General features: G+C 34.2%; 2 protein-coding genes across 2 annotated transcripts; both read right to left on the reverse strand.

Annotated features, from left to right (window-relative positions):
* Positions 1-19421: 19421 nt before the first annotated feature.
* LOC141714807 (uncharacterized) lies at positions 19422-22811 on the reverse strand. Its single transcript, XM_074518304.1, has 7 exons — positions 22092-22811; positions 21797-21957; positions 21091-21333; positions 20887-20998; positions 20734-20802; positions 20571-20651; positions 19422-20426 (listed from the first exon to the last, which is right to left on the reverse strand). Exons 1-7 carry the CDS (start codon positions 22809-22811, stop codon positions 19422-19424), a joined length of 2391 nt encoding a protein of 796 aa, XP_074374405.1.
* Positions 22812-22858: 47 nt separating this feature from the next.
* Positions 22859-23500, reverse strand: LOC141714808 (uncharacterized). Its single transcript, XM_074518305.1, has one exon. It carries the CDS (start codon positions 23498-23500, stop codon positions 22859-22861), a length of 642 nt encoding a protein of 213 aa, XP_074374406.1.
* Between the last annotated feature and the right edge of the window lie 1366 nt (positions 23501-24866).

Here is a 24866-nt window from a genome sequence, read left to right on the forward strand (position 1 = left end):
AAGTTGTGGGTAATGAATTTAATCATGTCACAGAAGTCGTTCGTATTCGAGACACGCCAATTACGTTTGACGAGTTATGTGACAAGTTAGAAGATTCTGAGCGTCGAATTAAAAGGGTAGAGCATGTCAACTCACCTCTTTCCTTGGCGAAAGCAAATTATACGAACCATCATCATGGTAATCAAAATCGTTCTTTGAGCAATCGGACAAATCGAGATCATAGCCGATTTTTACCAAACACTCAAAATAACGGGCGTGCTTTTAACAACAATAGGTCCAATTGGAACTCATCTCGTCCAAACACAAATCGGTCTTTCAGTTCACCTGCTTTATTCTGTAACTTTTGTGAAATACCTGGACACCACACCAATGAATGTCGAAAACTGATGCGATTTCTCAAAACCAATAATGTACAAGTCAACTCAACATCGCAGGCTTATAACTCCCAGCCTATCGCCAACACAGCCTCTCTTAACATGTCTGCTGCTCAACCATGGCTGTTTGATTCCGGTGCCTCTCATCATGTTACAGGTGACATAAATAATCTGCAGCATTTTTCCGACTACGGTGGCCCTGATGAAATTAATATTGGTGATGGTACAGGTTTGAAAATATCGCATATTGGTAACAGTACACTTGTTCATCAGGATAAGTCATTTGTTTTAGATAACATTTTGTGTGCACCCTCCATTACGAGTAATCTAGTATCTGTTTCAAAATTTTGCCAATCAAACAATGTCTCACTCGAATTTTTTCCCTTTCATTTTATTGTGAAGGATCTACGCACGGGGGCGCTACTACTTCGCGGGGAAAACATTAACGATGTCTATTGTATTCCTAGCTCAATAAATCCTCGAGTCAATCACACAACAAAAACTCAACTCACAACATGGAATCAACGTCTGGGTCACCCATCTCTTCCTGTGATTCGATCCGTTTTTCAAACATGTAACTTAAGAATGAACTCTTCCTCAAGTACTAGGTTTCATTGTAATGCTTGTGATTGCAATAAGAGTCATAAACTACCATTTGGTGAAAATTCTCTTCAAAGTAATACTCCTCTTGAATTAATTTACTCTGATGTTTGGGGACCTACAGACTTATCCTTTGATGGTTATCGATATTATCTTATATTTGTCGATCACTTCAGTAAATATGTTTGGTTATATTCTATGAGAAAAAAATCAGAGGTTACAATACTATTTCCATAATTCAAGTTACTTGTTGAAAAATTCTTCCAGCGTCCACTTATCACTATATACACAGATAATGGTGGTGAGTACATTGCCTTAGCACCGATTCTAAATTCTCATGGCATCTCTCATTTTAAAACACCTCCTCACACACCCGAACATAATGGAACATCAGAAAGACGGCATCGTCATGTTGTTGAGACAGGTCTGACCCTCCTTCAAACTGCATCTCTTCCTCTCACTTACTGGCCGCATGCATTTCAAACCGCTGTATACCTTATTAACCGCCTTCCAACTCCGATACTCAACTTCAAATCTCCATTTAATGTATTATTTAACAAAGCACCAAATTATTTGCGTCTAAAAGTATTTGGGTGCTTATGTTATCCTTGGTTACGACCATATACAACTTCTAAACTTCAACCACGTTCAACTGCTTGCATATTTGTTGGCTACTCCACAAGCCAAGCATATAAATGTTTTGATCCCATATCCAAAAAGACTTACATCTCTCGTCATGTTAAATTTATTGAGCATATATTTCCTATGCAGGCAACAAATAAACATCTAATAACATCCCCGCAAGTTACGCAGAGCAACTCAGTAGATCCAAATACAGATGTTCCTTCCCTATCTACAGCTTCCACCCCAATTACTACCACCATTGAGTCAACACCAAATCATGTACCGTTCTCCTCCACACATATCATCCAAACCAATCCACCCTTGCCTATTTCAGAAACCACATCCACACCACCAAACTCACCAATATCACCATCTTTAGTAAACTCTACCCCTGCTACACCCACCCCACCATCGCCACATAACACCCATCCCACTCGTGATAGGAGACAAAATCCAAAATATTATAATTCTGCTTTTGTAAATCAGACAACCATGCATCCATTGCCTACATTACTTGAGCCAAAAAATTTCTCTGAAGCTGTAAAAGATGAAAAATGGCGTACAGCAATGTCAGAGGAATTTGATGCACTTATGCGTAACGGGACTTGGGATCTTGTTCCACCAGAAGCTGCAACCAATGTGGTAGGATGTCGTTGGATCTTTCGCATCAAACATAATCCAGATGGCACAATTGCAAGGTACAAAGCTCACCTTGTGGCTAAAGGCTATCATCAGCGACCTGGATTAGATTATTCAGAAATATTCAGTCCTGCCTTGAAACCCACAACTATCCATTTGGTTCTTGGCCTTGCTCTTAATTTTGGTTGGAAGCTTCGACAACTAGACGTCAACAACGCCTTTCTTCAAGGTACACTCTCTGATGATGTATGGTTCAGCCTCCCGGTTTCATTCATCCCTCGTTGCCCAATTATGTTTGCAAACTACGGAAAGGTATTTACGGTTTAAGGCAAGCCTCTCGAGTTTGGTACCAAGAATTAAAATCCTATCTCATCACTTTTGGTTTTGTGAATTCAGTGGCTGACTCCTCCTTATTCATCTATAACAAAAATGGCATATGCTTATATTTTTTGGTTTATGTCGATGACATAGTACTTACCGGTAATAATGATAAGTTTCTCGAATCTTTTGTTGTTGAGCTTGGTTGCAGATTCTCTTTAAAAGATCTAGGAACTCTCCATCACTTTTTAGGTGTTGAAGTAATACATACCACTACTGGTCTCTTCCTATCTCAACATCGACATATAACCGATCTTCTTGAAATATTTTCTATGGAAGGTGCTAAAGAAGTCACTACACCGATGTGTCATACCTCACCTCTATTGCTTAAAGATGGATCAAGTCCAATAGATCCAACACCTTATAGGAAATTAGTAGGTGGGCTTCAGTACTTGTCTTTGACACGCCCGGATGTCTCATTTGCGGTGAATCGCCTTTCTCAATTCATGCACTCTCCTACTGAGTTACATTGGACAGCAATAAAATGTGTTCTTCGATACTTGAAAAACACTATTTTTCATGGCCTCTTCCTTCGTAAAGGCACATCCCTACAATTGAAGGCTTTTAGCGATTCTGATTGGGGTGGTAACCGCGATGACAGTCGCTCAACTACAGGATATGTGCTTTATATCGGCTCTAATGCCATCTCCTGGAAATCCAGTTGTCAAAAATTTGTATCAAGATCTTCATCGGAAGCTGAATACAAAGCCATTGCCAACACTACTGCTGAAATTCTATGGATACAAAACTTGCTTATTGAAATAAGAATTAATCTGTCTCAGCCACCGGTATTGTTCTGCGACAATACAGGCGCTACTTATCTATGTGCAAATCCAGTATTTCATTCGCGTATGAAGCACATATCACTGGACTATCACTTTGTAAGAGAATGTGTTGCCAATGGTACTCTCCAAGTGCTCCATATCTCCACAAGAGATCAACTTGCAGATGTGCTTACAAAAGCATTACCCCGCCAACAATTTAATTCTCTTCCCTCCAAGATTGGAGTCTCAGATGGAGCCTCAATCTTGCGGGGGCGTATTAAGCATATAGATGGAAAGAAGGAAGATGCGACATAACGGTAGGAAAATCAGCAAATCATATCAGCAATAGTATCTCGATAAATATTTAGAATTGTACCTAGACATTATAGTGAACCTGGTAGCCTGTATATATAACCATGACTTGTGTTGTAATCATATAAAGAAAAGAGAAGAATACATCAAAATCCTTTATTTATTTCGAATATGATTTTTGTCTCATATATTTCATACTCACTCGAATCTTAATACAAAAAACAGGTTTTATGGAATAAAGTAAGTTGAACCCAAATTTGAATACGTTAACAAAATTTTGAAACATTATATCTAAATATTTAAATCATTAAGTTTAGCATCTTAATTGAGGAGTAAAAATTATAAACATTATACTTATATTATACTAGCTTAAAACCCGTGCGATACACGGATTATTTTTAATATTATATAATTTTTTTGAATTTAATCTGAAATTTTTTTAAGTTATGAAATTTAATTTTTTGAAATTTTAATAATAAGATTTGATAATACTTATTATTTTATTTTAGCTTGATTCTTCAAATCCAACTAACTATTTGTAGTTTTTTTAATTTCTTTATTTAAAATTGGATGAATAGAATAATTTTGTTTAGGCCGACAGGTAGTTTGATGACAATATATCCAGATGAATTATATATATATATTAAGGAAACCGTTAGGTATATTATAAATTTATCTATTTGTGAGTGTGTTTTATTCTAAATATTACTAATATTATAATGACCATACCGACTAATAACCAAATTTTCATTGTTTCGTCTTTAATATAATAGTATAGATAGATAGATTATTATAAGCAAAATATACTCCATTTTGTAATTTTTTATTGGTTGTTCAGTGCAGTTTTTCAAATTTCATTACACTAAATAATAGTAGTTGTTAGGTAGATAAGAATTGTTAGATATAATACTAAAATAATATTCTTTATATTTATTTATGAAACACCCTCAAATGGTAACGGTTCGAATCTCGTCAACATTAAAAAATTTATATTTTTTATTTGTATACTTTTATTTCTAAATTATTTATATAGGTTCAGGGTTCAGGGTTCGAGTCTCATTAAAAATATATTATATTTAGAATTTTTATAATCTATTTTGAATCGGGATTCATTATACCATAAAACATATATTATTATGACTTATAATTTTTTATTTATTTTACATCTATTGAAAAAACCTATATTAAAGTATGAATAATTTTAAATAAAAATATGTATTTAAAAACTTGTGGACATAAAAGTTATTTGTGAGGTTATTCGTGCAATCACAACGGCTATAAATAAGTATTTCGTTACCCCCTCAATCTATTTTATTTGGATTTTTCTATCAATTCTTCACATTCTATTTCCTAAGTAACAAATTTTTATAATATATAAATTAATTATATCCACTACTTTATATTATACTAAGTTTATATATTAAAGATTAAATGTTAATCGCTTTCACTAGTTTACTCATTTTTTAACCTTTCTTCCCTAATTTACAATTTTTCTTAACTTTAAAAATTGGATGGAATGGGTGGAATAATATAGAACCGATTTAAATTAAAAAACAAAATAACTAAAACTCGTACAACACGGGTTATAATCTAATTATCTGCTTAAAATTTTCAAGCAAGAAATATTTTAATGATCTATTTCCTGCCAATTCACTTTGCTAAAAAAAATCAAAATAAATTCGTCATAAAATAAAAATGAAAATAAGACAATGAGATAAAAATCGTTAAATTTTAGGGGAAATGGATTTTTTCGTCACCCAACTTATCATGTTTTTAGTAACTTACCATTCAACTATTTTTTTTTCTTCTACTCACTAATGTTAGGTTCATATTGATTTTTAGTCACTAATGTTAGATTCGGATTTGATTATTAGCATTATGTCAATTTTTTGTTACATTTTAAAAATATGGTGGTAGTCTATAATATTTTAAAAAATTTAGATATGTCTATATCTTTATATATAGTACTCCATATCTTTAGAGTTTGACAAGCATTTGAAGGCTCCCAAAAGATGTTTAATGAATTATTATTTTTTTCTGAATAATAATTTAACGTTTAAATTTTTCTATACAAAAAAATCTTAAAAATAAGAATAAAACTATGTTTGTAAGAAAAATATCTTGTGAAAGTATTTTGATTTAATACCAAATTCACATTATTACAATATTATCCTATTTTTGTGTTTATATATATACTTGTTTTACAATACTATTAGAATGGATGAGTTTATAGTTATGATTTTAAGATATCTAATCAGCATTTTATTCATAATTCAAGTCAACTATGGTTGCTCTCAACGGTACTCTCAACGGCTCTTCAATTTTTTCAAATGGAGGCAGGAAGCAGTCAGCTCAGGACAAGGATTTCGATGCAAAGAGGAAGGGGAGGTCTTCTACTAAAGCTGGGTCGTCGAGGGCAAGCTACGAGGATGGTGAGCAAATTCTTAGAGACTTAGTATGGGCGCATAAAGATTTAGTGGATCCAAAAATCAGCGAGGACTTCTTCAGAGGCAATAAACAAGCAATTATAGAAGCTTTGAATCAAATTTATTGGAGGAGTTTGCGTGATGGGGGAGGTATGAATTGGAAGGAGAAAATGAAGGTTCTAGTTGCTCATAAGGATGTCTCGGATGTTGAGAAGGTTGTCCGGACTTATGCACAAGTATCGGCTCCTAATATGGAGCAAGCGCAGTTAGAACAGGGTGGGAAATCGCAATTAGTTCAGGGTAAGAGGAATAAGCAAAAAGGGGTTTCTAAGGAGTATTTCACTATTTTTCTGTACAATATTCCAGATTATCTTGAATCAAAGGCTATTTGGGAAAGCTTTAAGTCAGCGGGTAAGATATTGGATATAATTTTACCCAGGAAAAGAGATAGGAAAGGCAAGAGGATTGGTTTTGTGAAGACCTCTTCTGAATTGGAAGCCGACACAATAATATTAAATGTTAAAGAGCAAGGGGGGTTTGTTCTAAGATTAGAATGAGTATTAATAGTAAGTATCAGGGCTCTAATGATGGCATAAGGAAGACGATGTTGAATTCTGGGGGTAAAGATAAACTTACTGGGCTTGGGTATCTTACAGCTAGGAGTGTTGAGTTTAGCAATAAAGAGAAGATTAGTAATAGTCCAGATAAGTTGAAGGGGGATGATAGTTTAGGAGTTGAAATGTTTGAGTATATTGAAGCAGTGGTGGACAAGGAGGTTGAGGAATGGATTTTCTCTACTAAGGTTGCTTTTGCTAAAGTGGATGAATCAGCACGGTCTTTGCAGTCAAAAATTCAGGCAGAAGGTATCCTTCAGGTAAATGTAATTGATTTAAGTACTCGGAAGTTCTTATTAGCCAATTTGGGTGAAAAGAGTTGGGAGGATTTGGGAGATGAGATCTTCAAAAAATGGTTTAGCCACCTTAGGAATTTTAAGGATAAGGATTTGATAATTCCTAGAACGGTTTGGCTACAATCCTCGGGTATTCCTATGAATGCTTGGGTTGAGGAGAATCTAAAAGGGTACACAAAGTGGATGGGTGACTGGGTTATGTGGTCCTGTCAAAAAGATGGGGGAGAGTGAATTTTTTGACCCAATCATATGTGTTTCTACAACTAGACAGGAAAAGATTTTTGAAAAAATGAATATCATAGTTTCTGGTAAAACTTTTCCTGTGAAGTTTGAGGAAATTGTGGATCTGAATGTCTTGAAGGGGAAAATTGAGCCTATGTGTGTATCCGGTGTTGGTTTTAATTCTGTTATGCAGGAGGAGAGTGTGTAGAATGTCTCTAATCTTAAGGAGTCTGTTAGTGTGGAGGATAATGTCAAGAGTGTTGATGTCTCATTAGCAAGTAATGGAAGTAAGCAAATGGATAAGGATGAATTAGTCATAAACAACTATCTTCAAAATCAATTTGTAGGTCATCTGGTGACTTACAAGGACAAGGATGTTGGAGATAAGGCCTCTGATTCTCAGTCTATAGAGGCAACTTCTCTTGAGGAACATAAAAAAGTGGAGGACCCTAAAGATCTAGTTGTCCTTAATTATAGGAGGAGCCAGGAGCAGAGTTCTTCATCCCCAATTTATGAAAGGGAGAGTAATAAATCTGTTAGTAGGGAGACTGAAGGAACTTTGGTTGATTCTCATAAGACATTATGCAATGGTCTTGTTAAACTGAAAGTCAAAGGAGCTGGTAGGCCTAGAAAGGGTAGTAGTAAGGTCAGAAATCCTTTTGACTTTAAACTCAAATATGGACTAGGTTGCAGTAGAAAATCTTCCAGAAGAAAGAGGCTTGGTTCTTACTTTAGCTCTAATCCAAAATCAGATGCGATTAAGGGAAAGGTTGATGGTGAGGTTGAGGAGGCTGCTAAGGACATCATTGATTGTGCAGAGCTATTAGGGTTGCAGCTGGTTGGTGATGTGGAGAGTGTTTTAGGAAAGGTGGTAGATAAATTGAAGAGGGGTGATTTATAATTTTTGGACATCCTTTGAGTAGGGGCTTGAAATTTTTGAATTCAAATATTTACGGATAATACAAAAGTAATCTCTTGGAATTGTAGGGGTATCAATAATAATTTAACTAGGAGGTTGATAAAGGATTTAATCAACCATGAAAAGGTTAATATCTTGTGCTTGTAGGAAACTAAAAGTTTGTATTGGAACAAATACTGGGAAAACTCAATTTGGTCCAGTGATCAGGTGGGTTGGTTAGTTCAGAACTCAGAAGGGCTTTCAAGAGGTCTGCTAATGGCTTGGGATGAAATATATATTCAGAGTTTGGGAATGGCTTCGTGTAGAAATTAGCAGTGGGTGCAGTTTCAAATTCAATCTTCTAAGATCATATTTCATGTTATCAATGTCTATGATCCTCTGAGCATGCATGGTAAAAGGCAAATTTGGAAGGAGCTATCTGATATAATTTCCTTGGTAAATAATGAGATGGTATGTTTAGTGGGGGACTTCAACAGTATTAAAAGTAATAATGAGAGTGCTAATTGCAGCTACAGAAGATTGGATGTGCAGGGGTTTGATTCTTTTATTAAAAGTAATAATCTGTGTGATGTAGGATTGATTAATGACTCATTTACTTTGTTTGGTCCACAAGGCAAGTGCAGTAGATTGGATAGATATCTGTTAAATGATCTCTGATTCTCAGATGGCCTCTGGGAGGTCAAGGCTCTGCATAGATTGCTTTTTGATCATAAACCATTGGTTTTATACTTCAAAAAATGTAAAGGTGGTACAGTTCCTTTCAAGGCTTTTAATTGGTGGTTAAAGGATGAAAGAATAAGAGATGACATGAATAAATTTTGGAGCCATTCCCAATAATTTGGATCAAGGGATAACATTCAAGTTATGCTCAAGAAATTTAAGTTAGGATTGAAGAAGTGGAGTCAGGGGGCCAAGGATAATTTGGATTTGGAAATTGATGCATTAAAGTCCAAAATAGATTATTTGGATAGAAATCATATCTTTGATAGTGAATTAGTGGACTGTAACACAAAGCTCGCTTCGTGCCTAATAGCAAGAGACTCAATGCTAAGGCAAAAGGCTAGAGCTCTTTGGTGTGCTGAAGGAGACAGAAAAACAAAGTTCTTCCATAAAGTCATACAGAGGAGAAGGTGTTCCATTAAGATTGATAAAATATCAGCAGGGAATGTTTGGCTTGTTAAGCAGGAGGAGATTCAAAAGACTTTCTACAGTTACTTTAAAGGTATTTATAATAAAGAGCAAATGGACTTTTTTCAAATAAATTCCTTGTTGAGTAAGAAACTAAGTGATGTAGAAGCCAGTCAGTTGGAAAGGGAGTTTTGCATAGAAGAATTGGAATTTGCTTTGAAGACTTTTAACAGTGATAAGGCTCCTGGTCCTGATGGGATTAATATGAGGTACATTAAAGAATTTTGGTTGTATTTGAAAGACTAAATTCTGGAAGGGGTCACCCTTTTTGCTAGTTCTGGAGTACTTCCTCCAGGTTGACTCCTCTTCCATAGCACTTGTTCCTAAATTAAGGAATCCAGTCGTATTGAAGGACTTCAAGCCAATCAGTCTAATTAATAGTGTAACCAAATTGCTTACTAAGGTGTTGGCATTAAGGCTTAGTAAGTATCTTGATAAACTAACAGATGTTAGTCAGTTTTTTTTTGTTAAGGGCATACAAGCTTCAGAGAGCATTATGGTAGTCAATAAGGTATTTCATATTATGAAGTCTTCTAAGGGCCATGGTTTGATTTTAAAGCTGGATTATGAGAAAGCTTTTAATAGTGTTAATTGGAATTTTCTGCTGAAAACCATGGAATGTTTGGGCTTTGGTAATAAGTGGATTGACTGGATGAAAGATTTTTTTAATACTATTAGAATATCTGTTTTGGTCAATGGTTGCCCACTAAGGAATTCAACATTTCTAATGGATTAAGGCAGGGGGATCCTCTTTCTCCAATGTTGTTCAATTTGGCAGGATAAGTCTTAAATCAAATGCTTATCAAAGCAACTGAACTGGGTATTATTAAGGGTTTGCCATTCAGTAGAGGTAATGGGGTTATAACTCATTTGCAGTTTGCAAATGATACAATTATATTCCTTGAAGGAAGTCTGAAGTATATCAAAGGTGTTAAGAGAATCCTGCAATGCTTCTTGTTGTTATCTGGGTTAAAAATTAACTTTCAGAAGAGTAACTTATACTCCTGTCATTTACCAGAACATGAGTTAAAACTGTTTGCAGATTTCCTGGGTTGTAAGGTGGGGAAGTGGCCTTTGATTTATTTGGGAAGTCAGATTGGTGTTAGTTCAAGAAAATTTATGTTCTAGAAACCATTAGTTGAGAAATTCAAGAATAAATTAGCCAACTGGAAAAGAGATAGTCTCAATCTGGCTGGTAAACTGACTCTGATTAAGTCTACCTTGGATAGTTTGCCCATTTACTGGTTTTCTCTACATAAGGTCCCTGTTAAAGTGTATAATCTTTTGGAAAAAATAAGGAGGGATTTTTTTTGGGGGAATGATGTTGAGGAGGGGGAGGTAAAGGTCAAAAAGATGCATCTTTTGGCCTGGGATAAAGTTTGTAAGTCTAAACATTTAGGTGGCTCGGTCTAAGCACTTTGAAACAGAGGAATTTAATTTTACTGTGTAAGTGGTGGTTTAAATGGAATGCACAGAGACAACTTAAGTGGAATGTCTGGTTCAAAGAAAAATATGGTAAGTTATTCTGGAGCAAGCTTGATCACAGAAACTCTTTTAGATCTTGTTCAACAACTGTGAAGGATGTTCTGTCAGCAGTTGCTTCATTATCTAAGATGTGCTCCTTGGGGCCAGATTCTCTTAAGTGGGAGTTAGGTGATGGGGAGACAGCTTTATTTTGGGAAGATTTTTGGAGTCAAGACAAGCCTTTGTGTGAGAAGTTTAAGAAGCTTTATAGCTTATCTAAATTAAAGTTTATGGATATTAGTACTTTTAAAGTGTTATGGGAATGCTATGATAAAGAAGGTGAGGTCTTCTGGTCAAGAAAACTCAGAAATTGGGAGTGAGAGAATTTAAAGGAATTGGATAAGATACTGAGTCTTGTGCAATTGAAAAGTGGGGCTGATACCTTAATTTGGATTCCTCTGGGTGATAGTTTCAACTGTAAGGAAGCCTATAAACTTTTCTTAGGGCAACCAGTTCAAGCAGAGCCTTATTGGGAAGTTATATGGAGGAGTAAGGTACCAGAGAATGTGAAGTTATTTTTATTGAAACTTCAGTCCAAGGTTATTCCTACTAAGGTGTGGTTGGAAAATAAAATTAGAGGTTTTAGTGAAAATACAATTTGTTCTTTGTATAATTTGGAGGAAGAGTCATTAGAACATCTGTTTTAGGATTGTGAGTTTGCTAAGAAGGTATGGGGGTTTGTTCTTAACTGGTGGGGAATTGTTAATAAAGCTTGTATGGCAAACTTGGAGAACATGTGGAGAATTAGGCTTCTTTTTCATAAGGAGAGCATTAAGCAAGTGTGGATCACGGTGATCAGTTCTACTGTATGGACAATGTGGCTTCATAGGAATCAAAGGGTTTTCCAGAATGCTTCGAGTAGTTTAGAAAAGGTAATTTTTTTGATACAACATAGGGCATTGGAATGGGGAGTAGCAAATGGTATGATAAGTTTGAATAGAAAGCAGTGGTGGGTAATCAATCATGTTGGGGTGATTGCTGCAAGTGATAAAGATTTTTGGTGGATGATAATCTCTAATGGAGATCATGAGATTGTAGCTTTTATAGATGGTAGCTTCATCTTGGAAAGGAAAGGATTAAGGGTTTTTGGAATTGGTGGAGTGGTTTATAATAAATCAGGGCATGTTTTGTTCAATTTTGTTGGGCCTTCTCTAGCCACCAATGCTTTTGAAGTGGAATGATTTACTCTAGAAACTCTACTCAATGTTGTTAGAGATAGCAGTTGGCAAAAGGAAAAAATCTTGATATTATCATATTGCAAGCAGCTAGTAATGCAATTGGACGTGAGTGAGATTCACTATAAGTTGTGGAATGAGATAGTTCTTGATGTGCAAGTTAGGCATGTTATGAGGTTCAAAAATGAAGTTGCCAATTTTAATGCAACGAGGGGTACATATTTAAGCAGTCTGGAATTTTTTTGAGTATAAATTTAGAGGTTCATTCGGATTATTATTAATATTTATTTATTTTGGGAGGGAATCTTTCATATCTCTGATTGTTTTAAAGTTATTAGGGGATTAGGCATTATTAGACAAGCTATATATTGTCATTATGACTTCTTGGGGAGGTGAAAAGATCCCATAAAGTGCCTGGGAAATCTAATAGTTTGCTTGGAAGCGTGTATCTAGAGTTTTTAGGGTCATAATGTGCTCTCAAAAGTCTCTTCACTGTTGTATAAATACCACTCTTCAGGCACCCCTTGGGATCATTTGAGAGTATTTTTCTGAGAGGAAATAGTTAGGATTTTGAAGTAGTTGGCAATGGAGGTCCAGTTGGTTAACGTTAATGCGAGGTGGCGTATGTCTGGAAAGGGAGTTGTGAAATGCAATGTTCACAGCTTCTTTTCTCAGGAACCACTTGTTAATGGGCGTCGTTATGGGATTGGAGTTGTTTTTAGGAATAGAAGTGGGGTGATCTTGCACATGACTGCAGGATCACTAGGTTTTGAAGATGCTAGGTTAAATAAGTTGCATGCTCTTCTAGAAGGGATGAAAGAGGCCTATTACAAGAAGTTCAAGAAGATTATTCTGGAAACAGAGCATGAGGAGGCTTTTTGGGAGCTTTTTAATTCCATGGAACTTGGTGCTAGGCTGGAGCATGTGCATGTTTTGTGGCAGCTTAATCATAGAAGGGCGGATCGTAACTATCAGTGTGAATTAAGGTTGACAGATCAGGAAGCTAATGCAATGGCGGCTTACTTGGCTCAGTATGGTGCCCATCATTGGGATCGAATGGTCATTGTGGAGGAAGGTTTTGGCAGGATTGAGGAGCTGTGGTATCTTGATATGGGCCTGGGGAGTATTGAGCCTAGGTTTGGGCCTATGAGACAAGGGGAGTTGGAGCCTGATGTTTTGGCTGAAGAAATTCTGGATCCTCATGATGATGGGTTGCTTGCAGATGTAGTTAATGTTGCAGAGGAGGGTGTTGAAGCTGGTCTTGAAGTTCCTCAGGGGGAGGCAGATGCTCTGGATGGTGAAGGGTTTCAGGTAGTGATTGGGCTTCCGGCTGGTCTGGCAGAGCATGAAGTTCCAGGTGATGCCCAGGATGATGAGGAGACAGAGCTCTGATGCAGCACTGCAGTTAGGAAGATGAAGAGTTGGAATGGTTCTTTTGGGCCTTATTTATTCTAGTATTTTGTTATTTTACTTTATGTTTGGTTAATTAGTAGTTTATTTGGAATGATGTTAGTTTGGATGTGATATTTGTTTGGGTTGGCCTGTTTAATGGGCTTGTAAGGATGATATGGGTTTGACTCATTATTTCTAATATATGCTTATGCTGTTCAAAAAAAATAGTTATGATTTTGGGTCGGTAAGAGTTGCATGAAGGAGTTGTGACTAGTGATTTCATTGGGTTTTTGAAAGTGTCGTTTGGTAAAATATTTATATTTAATTTTTTAATGTTTTTAGTACTTTATGATCAGTCTTCTAATTTGATTATATTGATTTTTTTTTATTTCCTAATAATTTTAGTACGGATTGGGATGCATCTTCCTAATAATTTTGGTTTTGAGTTTAGTACCCTACCTAAAAAGTAACAGACATATATGAACCGATTTTATGCGTCTGTTTACAATGTATACATCTGTTCTGACAAGATATTTAAAACAATACAAGTCCTTCCTATAACATAGGTATATAATTTAGACATTGTACGACTCCCCCGTATACATCTAGCAAACTCAAACACATATAAACTTTCTTATAAGACACATATGACATTTTTTATACTAGTTATCATTATATTTTAATAATGCTATAGAAAATGACAAAATACTAATAATCAAATCCGAATCTAACGTTACTGACTAAAAAAATCCGAATAAAACATTAGTGAGTAAAAAAGAAAATTATAATTGAATGGTAAGTTTCTAAATATACAATAAGTTGAGTGATAAAAAAAATTATTTTTTTATGCCGAAAGTCGAAGATTTTTACCTTCGAAAGTCAGCTAAGTTTTTAGGACTTGATCCTGGTACTTTTTAGGAAGAAATGTATGGCGGAGAAAGAGAGTCCCCCGGAGATGGAGTAAAGGGACATATTGGTCATTTGGAACTAAAATACAAATAGGAGAGGCATTCATTCATTCTCTAATCTATTGCAACTGTCCCATGGGCTCCACTTAGCTGATATGAATATTACGACCACGTGTCCCTCCTTTTTTCTTCAAAGATCAGCTGCACCCGATATTTAAAAACAAAAACAAAAATAAATGCTCGAAACTTAACTTTAAAATAGTACTCTCTTTGTCATACTAGAATGTTTATGTTCATTATTTGCACGTATTTCGAGAATTTTATAAAGTATAGTTTCATAATATTTTTTTAAAATTTTTTTTGAATAAAAATTTAAATATTAAACTTTTATTTTGAAAAAAAATAAAAAATATTATAAAACTATACTTTAAACTAATATTAAAAAACGTGCCGAAAAGTAAATTAACGGAGGAAGTATTAACTTGCTGTATTTCTGAGAAAAGAAAAAAAATATATTAATCTTTAAATAAACAGTGTGACCGACAACCACCGTGAAAAGTGAAATTGTAAGAAACCTCACTAAAAATCGGATCTATTTGTTATTGCAGCTTGCTTACTATTCAGGTTAACAAAGTGTTAACCGGATCGGGTTGTTATTTCCCTTAATCCGAACATTTTAATAAAATGTTTAGATTGAATATAAATATTGAGATAAAAACAAATTATGCAATAATTTCAAATCATAATTAATATCCAAAATATCTCCTTAATCTTAATTATGTCGACATTTTGATCATAGTTAATGAAGTTTAGAAGTTCGGCTTATGTGTCCATTCCGTTGACACACTATAAAATTTATAGGTCACAAATATTTTACAATAAAAACATTATAAAACTTATATTTTGTAAAGTTTATTTTTATTAAAGATATTATTTCATTAAAAATTTAAAAATCGCATATGTTTTGTGTTTTGTAAAAAGAACATATGACATATATTCTATAAGCTTTTTAAAAAAAATAAAAAATTCATTGATTAAATATCATACGACATCTAGAAAAATAATCAAATTAAACAAAAACGTGTTAGAATAGATTAAATCAAACTTTTCTTCATCAAAATTACAATTATTTATCATATTTTTAATTGTGCCACATCCTGCGCTCACATTAATTATAAAACGTTTTTGGAGAGATAATTTAACAATCAGTTATATTCGAAAATAACACATGCACCTAACTTCCCAATACGTACTTGAACAAACAATCATAATTGTGATCCCGTGCAATTCAAATTAATGAACCGATATATTTTACAGATCCAAGATCCCGGAAACTGAAGCAAACACAAAAAAAACTCTCACGGAGAGCAAAATAAACCCAATATATAAATAAAAAACCCCATGACCGGGGTATTAAAATTTCAATAACGAGAGAAATTTATTTAAAAACAACACAAAGTCAAAATAAAAAAATAAAAGAGGGGCTTATCATTGACCAAAAAGATGATGACAACACCTAAACTCAAAATTAAATTTTAGGATTTCTCATAAAGCGATCGGATGTTCAGGACTTCACCGGAGATGGACATTAACCCCACCCTTCCTGACCCCCGATTAAATCTCCCACCCCATTCGAGTTGAGAGTTCCGGGAATATTTTGAGATCGGTCGGGAAACGGCGAAAATTTTATAAATTCTATAATTCCATTGATCAATTTTTATATTATAATATATTTTATTTTTATAATTTTAAATTTGTAGTTATTTATATTATTAATCAATTTTAATATGATTTGAGGTTAAAAGTATGAGATAATAGCAATGTACTTATTCATTAATTAGTATAATTTTTTATTAATTAAAACAGATTACATAATATAAAATTTATCTTTTTAATAAAAATAAATTTTCCCAAATCCCATTGGAAACCGTTATTTCCCATTCGGGGCGAGGATCGGATAAGAGAGGCGGGCTCGCGCGACGTTCGATATCAAATTCGGGAACGACAGATAGCACTCCCCCCCGATACTGAAGTATCTCGTGCACATCATTAGGCTTTACTGCAATATATTTTTTATAGAATAATACATTTTATAAAATTTTATTTGCAGAATATGATTGCAATATATATTTTAAATATTTTGATAAAATAATAATATTTTTAATAAGAAATTTGAAATATGTCTCTTACTTTTAAATGAATACAAACTTAAAACTTGTGCGATGCACGAATTATTTTAAATATTACATGATTTTTTTTTAATTTAATTTAAAGTAAAAAATCTAAATTATGAAACTTATTTATTTGAAATTTTAATAATATAATTTGATAATATTTATTAATATACACATGGGTGTATAAGTTAGTGATACTACAATTAAAAAAATAATATGATGATTGAAATTTATATTTTTATTGATATTTATAGGTGTTTACGAAAGAATATTATATTTTATTAAAAATTGAGATCAATAGTATACGAATTGTCATTAGTTTGTTAACCGGCCAAATCCAATTAACTATATTCAAATTTATGTTAGTTTAATATGCTTAACCTATAATCAAAGGTAAAATTTTATGTGTCAACAGGAAAAAAATATGTTAGCTTGAATTCCGTTATATCCAGAGCCGTGCCTGAGATTTAGAGGGCCCTGTGCAAGATTTTAAAAGATTTAAAAGAGTTCCCTAATAATTTATTTATTTTAAAATATACATAAAATAATAAAAAACATGTAAATTATAAAAGTAATATAAAAATTAAAGTGCATAAATTCACTATATTATATAATGAAAATTAACAAAATTGTAAAATAATAAAACAAGTAAATATATGATATAAATTATCATAAAATCGTCATTTTAGGTTCTAGCATTTTTTTTGAAACACATGCTATTAATAATTTAATAATCAACAATTTCTCGCAAACTATTAAAGTTTAGAAATTGGAAATTTATCTAAAAATAATATATTTATATATGTAAATTTAAATTTATATGCACAGCTGTTTAAATTTATATAAATCCATTCTTTTATTTATTTTATATTTAAAATATAATCATTACTTGAATGATTAAGCAAGGGAGAAAAAAAGTGAGATAGTATACATAGTTAAATTACTAACTTTAATCAAATCAATAAAATTGGTAAATGGGAAGTTTATCATTGTTAGAAGTGTTCGAAGGGCACTCATAACAATTTTTGATATAAATATTTATTTATATTAATATGAATTTTTATATTATTGTTTCTAGAATTCAATTGACTTATTCAAGGAAGCAATTAAAATCATGTACGTGTATAATACTATATCTCAAACGTTTTCTTTACATTTACATTTTTTAACATTAAAAATTTTAATTCTATTTTTTTTTTATTTTTACCTATATATACACCTACATGAAAAAATGTGCCCTAGAGTGATTGAGGGCCCTATTCCGTCGAACACCTCGCACGCCCTCATGCACGGCTGTGGTTATATCAAATAAATCCTGCTAATTATACTTACTATTTTTTTATAATTTATTTTAGGAGAGGGTGATTATTATTTTATTTTATACCGAATGAATAATATCGATCCCACAAATTCCTTTTCAAATTTTTATTTTGTTATTGTCCGTTCAATAATATAATATTTTTAGCGGGATCAATAATCTTTATTATTTTATTTTAGCCCAATTCTTCAAATTCAACTAACTATATGTAGTTTTTAATTTTTTTTATTTAAAATTGGATAAATAATATAAATTTGTATAGCTCGGTCGAGTGAATTTTATATATTATTTTATTTTAACGAAAATCATTAAACTTATTATAATTTTTTTGTGAATATTTATCTATTTATAAAAGTGTTTTATTTTAAATATTATTATAATTAGAGGTGATTAGACCGACTAACAATCAAATTTTTATTATTTTATTTTTAATATAATAATATAAATAAATAGATGTTTTTATATATCGGGTGAAACGTTTTATTTCATAAAAGTTGAAGTCTCTCGACTTGAACAAGTTCGCAAAAAACCCTCGCGTACAGAAGAACTCAACTCCATTAAATTAAAGTTCCAAAAACGCATTCAAACACGTATATCTATAGTTCTTTCCTTGTGGTAAAAGTAAAAGTAGGAAGAATGCTAGCAAATTTAACGTAAGGATGTATGAAAAAACATACGGCCTCCGTCCCAACCATTTCTATATAAATGGTTTGGACATAGAGCATAAGAAATTCATTAAAATAATATCAGTTTTGATAAGGTAGTGAGATGAGAGAAAACAAATATTGTAATTTAGTGAAAAAAATGTATAAAGTTGGGTAAAGTGGTTATACCAATCAATATTTAATGAATAAAATGAGTGTAGTAGAGGAAAGTATTGGATGCGGTTAATTTTTATATTATTAATTTTTTACTATTTTTGGTAAGTTTGAAATATATAGAAATAAATGAATCTAAAAAATGATATAAAAATGAATGGAAGAAAGGGAGTAAGGATTGAATTTCACTTTTCACATGTCCGACACCATTATTCACTCAACGTGAAACTGTCTTCTGCCTTTCCCATGATTAATACTTTAACTGTTTCGCTAATTTACTCGCCTTTCTTTTTAATGTAACTAATTATCTGCCCGGTAACTTCCAAATCTACATGATGAATAGCTATCATATGCAATTAATGGCTTAAGGTAGAACTAATCATATGTCAACGTATGAACGGTTTCAGGTTAATTTTACTTTTTATTGATAGATATTTGATGTTTAATCTCAGACTCAGATCAGACATTGTGCAAACTGCAGAGATGATAATATAAAATTTTCTGTTTTAAAAAGAAAATTGAACGGGTGACCTCTTTACACTAAAATTCATAAGGGCTATAGTTGTTATTTTCAAAAAGGGCTATAGTTTTAGAATGATTTGGAGGATGTTTGCTTTATATATATTCTTTTGCGTAAATGTCTAATAAAACGGGCAAAAGAAGAAAACATGCACATGACCCGAATAAAATTTTAGACTAGTCTTTACTAGAAAAATATAGTTAGGCAGTTATTTTTTTTGAGAATTTAAATCTTCATTAAAATTGCAAACTTTCGGATAAGAGTGTCTTCAACAAATAACTCGGAGGAGACGAGATTACAACGAAGTTATTAAGCTCACATGAAATTCTAGCGACTTCATGTGAAACTCTATTTGCTTGTCTTCTAACAAAACTAATCATAAAACGCTCATTAGCTCTCAACATGTCTTGACAATATTGCACTAGGTCACTAAGTTCAAGTAGATTCTCCTGGCCCTTTTGCACTGCATTAACACTGGCTAGAGAGTCACTCTCGATCACCACTTCACCCTCTGTCACATTCTGAGCCCACGATAAAGCTTCTGCAATATCTTCTAGCTCTGCTTCAAGAACTGACACCCTACCTGCACATCTCATTACCTTCCCACTAATGTACTCCCCTTGATGATTTCTGATAACCATTCCCAGAGTATACGAATTATGCCCTGCTATTACTGAAGCATCAACATTTAATTTCAAATTACCTGGAACTGGATGTTGCCACCTTGACTCATTTGTTGGCCTGCTATCACTTACCCTTTCTGCACTTTCAGGTTTGTTGTTTGCTCCCTTCCACTCTGCAACTTGTTTAGCACTCACATCCAGTGCTGCTTTTGAAATCATTTTCTTGCTCTCAAAGATGTTCTTATTTCTAGCAAACCAGATTCCCCAAAGAACTGTAGAAATCTTAATCAAGTCTGCATTAGAACTAGTGCTCATCATATTCAGTAACCATTCATGGCTGTTCTCTATATCCCACAACTCACTTCTTAACCCTATGTGTTGCCAACATTCTCTGGCAAAATTACATTCAAAGAACAGATGTCTCAAATGTTCCACATCACCTGTACATATTGAACAACCAATTGGTACTCGAACACCCCTTCCTCTTAATCGAATTCTAACTGGTAAAGTGTTGCGACAGAACCTCCACAAAAACAGCCTAATCTTGTGAGAAATCTCCAATTTCCATATTTTACTCCAACCATCTGATTGTTGCACTCCTTCGATCGTAAGATGCTCCTGACACCACCGATAGTACCCCGTCTTCACCGTATACTTCCCATTACTCGAATGGATCTAGGCAACCCTCTCTCTAGTATCACTTTGTGGAATACGAGTCCTTAAAATAGCATCTATATCTTCACTGATAAAGTGCAATCTAACTTTATCCTCATCCCAGGTCTTTGTATCTTCCTGCATAAAATCACAGGCTTTTAGCTGCAACGCCTCACTACTAACTTGATCCTTGTTTATGCAAAAATCATCTTTTAATCTCAACCATCTATCAGTAGCTATGTTTATTTACTTGCCATCACCGAGCACCCACCTCATTCCCTTCTTCAACTGTTCTTTTGCTTCCCATATATCTGACCAAATATAGCTCACTCCCCCTGATCTACCAGCATGCAAGAAGTGAGTGTTAGGGTAGTATCTCGCCTTTAGGACCCTCGATATTAAAGCATTGGGCTCATGAACTAACCTCCAGCATTGCTTGCCCAATAAAGCTAAATTGAACCCCTGGATGTCTCTGAATCTCAGTCTTCCACTTTTTTTTGACATGCACATCCTGTTCCATCCTAGCCAACGAATACCTTTAGCATTAGATGATTGTGATTGCCACTAGAAAGCATTCATAACCGTTTGAATTTCCTGGCATATAGATTTAGGGATCAAAAAACAAGACATTGCATAAGTTGGTATAGCCTGAACCACATTCTTTAACATCACTAATTTCCCAGCACGAGACAGTAACCTTGAACTCCAACCTTTGATTTTCTGAATAACTTTCTCTTTCATATATCTGAACACAGTTTTCTTTGAACGTCCAATCAACGATGGCAAACCTAAATATTTACTATCCCCTATACCCTTTTGCACCCCAAGTTCTTGCTTAATTCCTTCCTGCTTGTCCCTTCTCACATTCAAACTAAAAAAATAGTTGATTTATGATAATTAATTGCTTGCCCTGATTTGACTTCATACTCATTCATAATTCTTTTCACCTCTGCTGCTTCCTCTGTAGTAGCTTTAAAGAACAAAAAGCTATCATCTGCAAATAACAAGTGAGTTATTGCAGGGGCTGAATGACAAATTTGACAGCCATTTATGTTACCACTCTCAGCTGCTGCATTAAGAGACTTTGATAGACCTTCAACACATAAAAAAAATAAATAGGGTGAAGGGGGATCCCCCTGTCTGAGCCCATGAGTTGGATTGATAGGACCCATCTTAGAACCTTGGAAAGAGATGTTGTATGAAACAGTTATGACACAAAGCATCACCCACTTGATCCATTTTTCTGAAAAACCCATAATACTCATCCTGTCTTGCAGATACCTCCAGCTCACACGATCGTATGCTTTGCTAAGTCAAGTTTTAGAGCCACCAACCCATCCTGGCCACTGTTTTTACGTTTCATATAATGTAGTAACTCGAAAGCCACAATCACATTATCAGTGATATTCCGACCAGGAACAAATGCCGAATGCTCTTCAGATATAACCCCTGGTAGAATTTTCTGCAATCCGTTGGCTAAGACTTTCGCCAAAATCTTATATAGAACATTGCATAAAACAATTGGTCTTAAATACTTAGGATCATCAACATGGTCTTTTTTAGGAATAAGGACTAAAGTAGTATCATTTACTTCATTAGGAAACTTACCCTCTATAAGCCACTGCTGACAGCATTTGAACACTTCTTTGCCAAGTAAATCCCAAAAATGTTGAAAAATGCCGGGTTCAATCCATCCCGTCCACTTGCTTTATCTGGATTCATACTCTTCACTGCCTGAGTAAACTCAGAGAAAGACAAATCTGCTACTAACATCTCATTCTGACGACCATTAATCCTTGAATCTTCCTCATCCATATTTTGAACATGACCGCTCCCAGACTCCAGAAAGACTCTATGGAAATAATTTTCCAGCAAGCTGCACATTTCTTCATGGCCGGTAACCATAGTTCCATCTTCTGCTTTGAGACCGGATATATGATTCAACTTTTTCCTACTAGATGCTGCTGCGTGAAAAAACTTAGAGTTCGTGTCCCCATCCTTAAGCCAGAAATTTTTAGCTCTCTGTTGCCAGTAAGCTTCTTCATGAGTTAGCAACTCATTTAATCTGTCTTTTGCATCAAAATAATCCTGAACTCCATCATCATCCTCCCTATTTCTAAGAGCTTCAATAATCTGCTTCTGTTTCACTACTTTCTCCCTAAATTTATTGAAAAACTCCCTTCCCCACTTTGCCATATAAGAAGAGAGTTCTGACAATTTAGGAAGAAGATGCATTGTTGGGAGATTCTGCCAATACTTCGAAACCTCAGAGTGAAAGCTAGGCTCTTTTAACCACGTATTTTCAAATCTAAACCTGAACTGCTTTTTAGGGATATACGTGTTAACCATTTCAATCTTGATGGGATCATGGTCATAAACTATGACATGAAAAACTTTTAATGTGCACAATGGAAATTTACTCCACCAAGAACTGGTAGCAAAACACCTATCCAGTTTTTCTCGAACCCAGTTGGCCGTTCCCTTACTTTTTCCCACATAAATTCCCCATCCTTAAGCTCTACTTCAATTAACGAACTATCCTCCACTGCACTTCGAAAACCATCCATAAGATTCTGAGGATGTTTATGCTTACCCTTCTTATCTCCACTGTATAGCAAGTCATTAAAATCACCAAACACACACCATGGCAGCTGAGATGTTGAAGATAAAAAACGTAAAAAGTCCCATGAGGCTTTCCTACGTTCTCTTTCAGGAAAACCGTAAAAGCAAGTCAACCTCCAATCTCCTACATTTCTCTCTTTAATGATGATATGAACATGATTATTCGAATAGTCGAATACATTACACATCATATTATTCTTCCAAAAAACTGCTAATCCACCCTCACGACCTTGCTTATCTACTGAAAAGAAATTAATAAAACCTAACTTAGAAGATAAAGATTCAATCTTCTTACTATCTGCTAAGGTTTCAGACAAAAATAAAAAATCAGGCTTATGAGATTTAATCATCTCCTTCAGAACTTGAACTGTGCGAGATGAGCCTACACCTCGACAGTTCCATCCTATAGCATTCATAATGGATGGCTGGCTTGCCTTGCAAGCTCAGCCGGACTTAAATTTTTAGAACCTGACAAATCCACATTAGAAATATCAGCTCCTTGATGATGATGCTCTATCTGTAAAACATGCGATTTTTGGCCCAAATCAATATCCATATGGCCCAACCCATCTGTTGTACCTCTCCTTCTTTTACGGTCTTATAGTTGAATGTTATCCACCTCATCCTCATTTGAATCATATAGTAGATTTGACGTGGATGTAAATCCCTTAAATTTTGCTACATTTGCTGAAATTGTTTTTTTACCACTATTTCGGGAGTCTGTTAATAACAACAAACTACTATCACTTCCCGTACTCTCAACCCTTCCTTGATTTTGAAAATTTCCCCCCGAAAAATGCTGCTGATTTTTTGCTCCTCCAATCTTAGCCTCCCACGTGTCATCGTTTTCATCCCTAAGCCATTTGCTCTAAACTTGGTTTGCCACCCTACTCGGCGGTGCTCAGAGCCAACTTCCCCAATCCTTTTCTACTACCTCCTCTCCTTTATCAATAGCGATCCTGCAGAATCTATCATTATGACTAACCAACCCACATGTGAAACAAAATTCTCCCAATCTTTCATACTTACAGTCTAATATGATCTCCGTGCCATCCTTCTTTACTATCTTTTTCTTCCGTTTCAGTGGTTTTCTTGTATCAACCTTGATCCTCACCCTCATGCACTCCCTCCAAATCGACGTATTATTCTTAGCATCATATTCCAAAAATTCACCAAAGAAATTACCAAGTTGCTTTCCCACCTGAAAGAGATATGTCCTAAGTCCAATCATGTATGAGGATTTAGGAATAACTTTTATGTAATCTGTTTTGATTTCATTGGTATTAATAAAAGACTTGTTTTATTTTTATTGCGGGCTCTATCTATTTAAATGTGTAAATAAGATATACCACAGTTTAGAGTAAAGCTTTTTATGGATTGTGATGAGATCATAATAATGAGACCTAAAAGATGATAACTCTAAACTTAAATAGTTCCTGGTCATAGGATTACTAACTGGTAATTAATAATCCGCAAAGATCGGTACATACTATGCTTGCTTCATTATGAAGGATGTCTGTTCTCATAGACATTTGTGTGGTGACACTATAGCTAGTATGTAGGTGCTTATTATAGAATAAGTTCACTGAACATGACTCACACAGCTGAACAACTGATGGAGTTCACTCACGTGTCAGCAGTTGTTCACATAGTGATAGTTGTACAAGTATCCTTAGACTTGAGGTCATCATAGTCATCTTGTGTACACTGAACTATGCTTTGGTTTAGTTTTTAGTCTCAAGGGACAATTATAAGGGCTCTACTGGGTATAGGAATTTGTAC

This window comes from Apium graveolens, chromosome 3, assembly GCF_009905375.1.
Source record: "Apium graveolens cultivar Ventura chromosome 3, ASM990537v1, whole genome shotgun sequence".
NCBI classification, from domain to species: Eukaryota; Viridiplantae; Streptophyta; class Magnoliopsida; order Apiales; family Apiaceae; genus Apium; species Apium graveolens.